Raw genomic sequence first — 6,000 nt, 5'->3', positions numbered from 1 at the left:
CTTGAGGGTAGGTAACATCAATGAAAGAATTATGGTGGGTGAGATCATAAGTAAAAGAAAGAAGTCAAAGTTCATACTGTAAGTTAGTTGCAGATAAATTCATAGGATCAGTTTTAAACTCCAGTATTGTTATAAGTCAGCTTTTAAATATGAAGCAGCACCAGCTGTATGAAAGAAAATGATTTAATTACAGCAGTACATATAAAAAAGATACTCGACAGGATAGAGAAAGGAGGAGGAAAAAAGAAGTGGAGATAGTGGTCCGAGTCAAACCAGAATGTCATATTTAGTTTCTTTCTCCTTTCTGTGGATTATTTGTGCATTATTCCAGTCACAGTATTGTGCCTTTGTGTTCTTCAGTGAAATCAATGCTGCAATTTTACAAAATCAGATAGGAAAATCTAAGATAAACTAGTGAAGTGCATGTACAGGAAATAAAATAGTGAACAGTGAATATACAAGAAAAGTTAATTAAATTTGTAAGGCCTGGGAAAAGTTGGTCGCTAACTCATTTGAGTGTGTGTTACTCCAACAGAAACTGGGAAGTAGGTCTCAATACAGTGTTGCCAACACCATCATCTACCAATATAAATAAATGTAAATAAGATAATCTACCCTCAATTGGGACTGGGCACTATAATTAACATTTTCTATTATTATTATAATCAAGGGGGAAGCGCTAAACCCGGAGGATTATACAGCGCCTGGGGGGGGGGATGTGGAAGGCATTCAGGCTTAATTCGGGGAACTGGAGCACAGATCCAATTCCCTAAATCAAGAGCCCCTCACCAACATCAAGGAACCTTCCTTGAGGGGTTAACATTTTCTAACTGCAAATAAATAAGCATCAGATATACAGCTTATACCACTGTCAGCAATTGTAATCATGAATAAAAAAATGTGTGAATATTGAGAGAGAATTTGATGGTAACACAAGATGTGTACAGTGTAAGATGTTTCCTGTGTGGTAATTCATACTGCTGCTGGCATCGAGATTCAACAAGCAAATTGTTACTGGATTTACTGGAGAGGCAAAGTTTTTTAAGCAGGGTTAAGGTATGTATTGAACAACATCAAATAACAATCTACTTAGATAAACATTATGTGTGACAAATACAGATATTAAAGTGGCATTAAGGAAACTCAGTAATAATTTTTTTATTGCTTTAATAACAAATAATGATAATGCCCATACCTGGAAGGATGGATCCACAAGCATTTATAAAATATTTCATCCACTGCATTGACTAGACTCCTGAACCACTTCCTTGGGAAGCTTGAAAGCTGACTTCAAACTTATGAGGGTTTCCAATCTCTCGATGATGACCGAGGCTAATTCCCATGGGTTGTGCTGACGATATAAAACATTAAATTTCAGAAAACATAATGAATGAAACCACTTTTCTGATTACTGTATCTTTGTAGTGTATGATGCAAAAATAATTTTATTTAATAGATGAAGGTGGGTGGGTGAGTTTAAATTATATTATTATAATCATAACTAATCTCCATATGGAAGTGGAACAGAAGTCTTCCTCCGTAAGTCATGCGTATCGTAAGAGGTAACTAAAATGCTGGGACCAAGGGGCTAGTAACCCCTTCTCCTGTATACATTACTAAAGTTAAAAAAAGAAACTTTTTACTTTTTGGCCACCCTGCCTCGGTGAGATACGGCCAGTGTGGTTGAAAGAAGAAGGTTAAAAATAAGATTGACATGACATTAGTTTCCTTTTAGAATGGAATAATTTTGCATGCATTAAATATAAGCATTATTTTCTAAAATGAAAAAAAAAGGGGGGGAATATTTTGAAGTTAGGTTTTGAATGTACCGAGTAGTTTGAGTGTATAGGGTTGTTTGAATATACTGAGTTATCTGAATGTGCTGTACTGAATGTATTAAGGATGTTAGAAGGAAATAATTGTTAATGATATGCATGAAAAGAAGCTGGATATTGTACTCTGAGCAAACCATTGTTAAGAGGGGAGGAAAGACTGAATATGGAGAAGCAAATGGGATTAAATATGATTTATCTAAGAGAACAAGAGCTAAAGAAAGAATAGTAATATTACATAATATAAATTATGTGGATTAGAATAAAAGGAGAGTATTTTCAGTAAAAGTAGGCCTTAGGGATGTGTGAAATTACTGGAGTTATTTAAAGTATTTATAGATTGAGCTGCAAAACAATTAAATTCTTAAGTTTTGGACAGAATTATTATTATTACAATCAAAACTAGGCACTAAATGTCACCCATTTTCTGTACAAACATTGTATCATGTGGAAATAAATCTTTGACTTTGACAAGGGTCATACAGTATGCTGGAGAGAAGCATGAGCTAAGATGATGAGGAATCTGACATAAAACTGAAGTTCTCACAACTGCTCTTTGCTGACTGGGAAAGTGTGTTTTTGAGTGGTTTGGAAAAGAAATAGTAAAGGATAATGGTAGAGCTTGAGAGGATGTGTAAAAGAAGGAAATTAGAAATAGAAAAGAGTAAGGTAATAAGAATAAAAAAATATCTAGGAAATATCATTGGAGAGAGACAGTATGAAGAAAGAAAATGGATGAAAGATAAGGTAAATGAAAAAACAAGAGGGAAAAAAAAAGAGTTAGGTGCAGTTTTAAGTCATCTGTGGATGGAAATAAGGAAAAAGTACTAGAGTATAGTGGCACCAACACTTCTCTGTCTGTGAGTTATGGTCTTTGTATATTGTAGTGAGGAGGATGGAAGTAGTCAAGATGTCAAGTTTGAGATTAATGTGAATACTGAGCAGATATTAGAAGACAGTGTGGTAGTATGTGAAGTGGGGAATACTGAGATGGTTTGGTCAATTTAAAAAACATGGAGCAAAGTAAGTTGACCAAATCTGAGGTAGATGATCAATGTGAGTGTAGAGTATATCTCAGAGAGGGTGGGAAGAAAAGTAAAGACTTTTCACATGATTTTTTTAAAAATCATATGATTTTGAGTGGTAGAAGCCTAAGCATTCATCAGGCATGTATGAGCATGTTAACCAGGGTGGAGAAAAAAATACTTTTTGGATTTGAGGTGCTGCAAAATAAATTCAGGAAAGACTTGGTTTGATGAACTATTGTTCTGGAGGTGGGAAATACAGTGCCTGTAGTCTGAAAAATGAGTGCTGATGTTGCAGTCTGAAGGGTCACTTAAACTGTTATGTCTGTATACTTCCAACAAGAGAGCTGTTAAATGAATGCTTGTGAATGTGTTTCCTTCTTTGGAGTCATTCTACCTTGGCAGGAAATAGCTGGTTAAAAAAATTGGAATTCAAGGTAACATATTACTTGTAACATAACTAACATTAACAGGAAAGATGACTTATAACTAGACATTCTGTGGACAATGCCTATAGGTCTCAGGTAGAGATTTGCTGATAACTTTACTTAATCCAGATTTTGAAGAATTCAAAGCAGCATCCAGTGTTGATGCTGTCTGGTTGCTGGGAAGCTTAGGTAAAATGATTTCTAGATGAGAATTTAATGTATAGTAACAATAATGCATAATAAAAAAATTAGTAGCAAAGCTCATAAAAGCCAATGTTTTGTGTGATACATAAACTATAAATATATTTTAATTTATGCTTATTACTCATGCATTCCAAGAATACCTGGAAAATATGAATCCCAGTTGTTGTCATGACAATGAGCTGGTAGGAGCCATCACCCATAACATCACAGTATGCCAGGGAGAGAACTGGACACGGTACATTTATACTGTGACAAATAGTCCAGCTGAAGGGCTCTTCATTATACTTGTACACTGTCACAGTCTGAAAGCAATATTTAAGAATGTTCGGTAAGTATTATCATAGGAGTCACTAACCAGTAAGGGTCATATTGCATGGGCAAGGTTAGAGATGTGGGGAAAAGACATCAGCTTAAAGAGTGAGTATTATAGATGATGACCCCTTAAGGAAGGTTCCTTGATGTTCGTGAGGGGCTCTTGATTTAGGGAATTGGATCTGTGCTCCAGTTCCCCGAATTAAGCCTGAATGCCTTCCACATCCCCCCCCCCCCAAGCGCTGTATAATCCTCCGGGTTTAGCGCTTCCCCCTTGATTATAATAATAATATAGATGATGAAGAAAATTCCTGTTAGTAACAATAAAAAAATTTAAAACATTAATCACTGCAGATTTTGCATTCAACAGATCTTTACATTAACTTATATGACTGGCCATAAGTCAAGCACACCATAATATGAGTGTATACTGTCACCACTACATTAATCAGATTTTCCATAACCCAGGTAACCTTCGGTCCATGCATATGGGATTAAATCAGGTTTTTTCTGAATCAGTTCTGTAGTAGTAGCCCTCACATCAACAGTCAACACATGCAGTGTTTTCATATCCTCTGAGGAAACTGATGATAATATAATACAAGCTGAAAACTGTGACTAATTTGTAGTAACATGTTGCATACATGTAAATGATGCCTGCAGTTTTTTAATTAAGAACGTTCCTCACTACAATCATTAATAACATTGCACCAATAAAAGAGATTAGGATACACCATACTCTGGATAACTGGCTATATATCAGACTCAAATCTGGCTAACTGATTTCCCTGAATCCATCCATAAATGTTACCTTTCTCGCATTCCAACACCAAGTCATGTCTCAAAAACCATTTTTAGTGTTTTAATATGTTAAAGTTTTTAGTATTTAATTTAGTGTTGATAGGATTTGTGATGGATTAGGGACTAGTCCAAGTAGGTTTACTTATGTGCTTTTGAGCATTGCTTAGGGTAAGTCATGATTTTTATTTTTTTATCTCCACTCACTCTTAAATATCGTATTTTATGGAATCAAAGGTGCTATTTTTTCCCAAAAAATAGTGCCTTTGATTCCATAAATTTACCCAGCATCTTTGAGGCTGCAGTACCATTTATCTTTTTTTCCCAAATTTAGCCAGTCAGAATTGAGATGGAGGAAGCGTCCTCGACATCAGAGCATCTTGTTTGCTGTAAAATACGGTAACACGCTCACACAAGCCTGTGGGATGTCCGTGCTCCTAACACTCAAACCCTCATTTACCCCCTCCTTCCATCCTTTCCTAGGATGATCCATACCCTGTTTAAAAAAATTTATACACATTTTAACCCCTTCAGGGCCCAAGGCCAAAATCTGAAGTGGTGCTCCAGAGAAATTTTGTCCAAGAAATTTTGAAAAAAAAAAAAAAAAAATTATTTTTTCTTACAGAATTAAAGAGTATATTTTTGTGAAGGTAATAAGACAAAAAAAAAAAAATTCTGATCAGTACTTACCGAGATATAGCGGCGGGAAGTTGACCCAAAATGACCAGGTGGCGGCAACATCAGTGACTTCCGCAAAATCCCATTTTTTTATTTTACGTTTTTTATACTTTTTTCTTTTCTTTTCTGTATTTTCTTTTTCTAATAACATTTGTGGCCTGTGAGACCAGTATAATGTATATTGTATTAGTGTACACTGATTGTATTCCATGCAATAACTGCACTAATTTGTTTATCATTATATTGCTTACAAAACTTGTTTACAAGTTTATTGTAAACAAAATGATGAAAATATTAGTGCGGTTATTGTGTTGAATACAACGGTACCATATGGTACAATGGTGCCATAGGGTGCAATTGTACCATATGGTACAATGGCACCATATGATACAATAGTACCATATGGTACAATATGGCACAATGGCACATGATACAATGGTACCATATGATACAATGGTACCATATGATACAATGGCACCATTTGGTACAATGGCACCATATGGTACAATGGTATCTTATGGTACCATATGGTGTAATGGTACCATATGGTACCATATGATGCAATGGTACCATATGGTACATTGTACCATACAGTACAATGATACCATATCGTTCATTGTACCATATGGTACTGTTGTATTCAACACAATAAACACTAATATTTTCATTACTATTTTGTTTACAATAGTTGTTTACAACAAAAATATGCAAAAATGTTGTATA

The 6,000-nt window shown here is 35.0% G+C and overlaps 1 protein-coding gene across 12 annotated transcripts in view; it reads right to left on the bottom strand.

Moving 5' to 3' along the window:
* Nucleotides 1-1,150: 1,150 nt before the first annotated feature.
* Nucleotides 1,151-6,000, bottom strand: part of LOC128702953 (KICSTOR complex protein kaptin) — a 112,450-nt gene continuing 107,600 nt past the window's right edge. For all 12 annotated transcript variants that reach the window (XM_053797433.2, XM_053797434.2, XM_053797441.2 and 9 more), the window contains exons 11-12: nt 3,630-3,791; nt 1,151-1,351 (exon numbers count right to left, since the gene is read on the bottom strand). In XM_053797433.2, coding sequence (XP_053653408.1) covers nt 1,232-1,351; nt 3,630-3,791 — 282 coding nt within the window. In that variant the 3' untranslated portion in view covers nt 1,151-1,231. The remainder of the gene's footprint in view (nt 1,352-3,629; nt 3,792-6,000) is intronic.

The sequence above is a fragment of the Cherax quadricarinatus genome, chromosome 86, assembly GCF_038502225.1.
Source record: "Cherax quadricarinatus isolate ZL_2023a chromosome 86, ASM3850222v1, whole genome shotgun sequence".
Classification (NCBI taxonomy): Eukaryota; Metazoa; Arthropoda; class Malacostraca; order Decapoda; family Parastacidae; genus Cherax; species Cherax quadricarinatus.
This window is presented reverse-complemented; position numbering and strand designations above follow the sequence as displayed.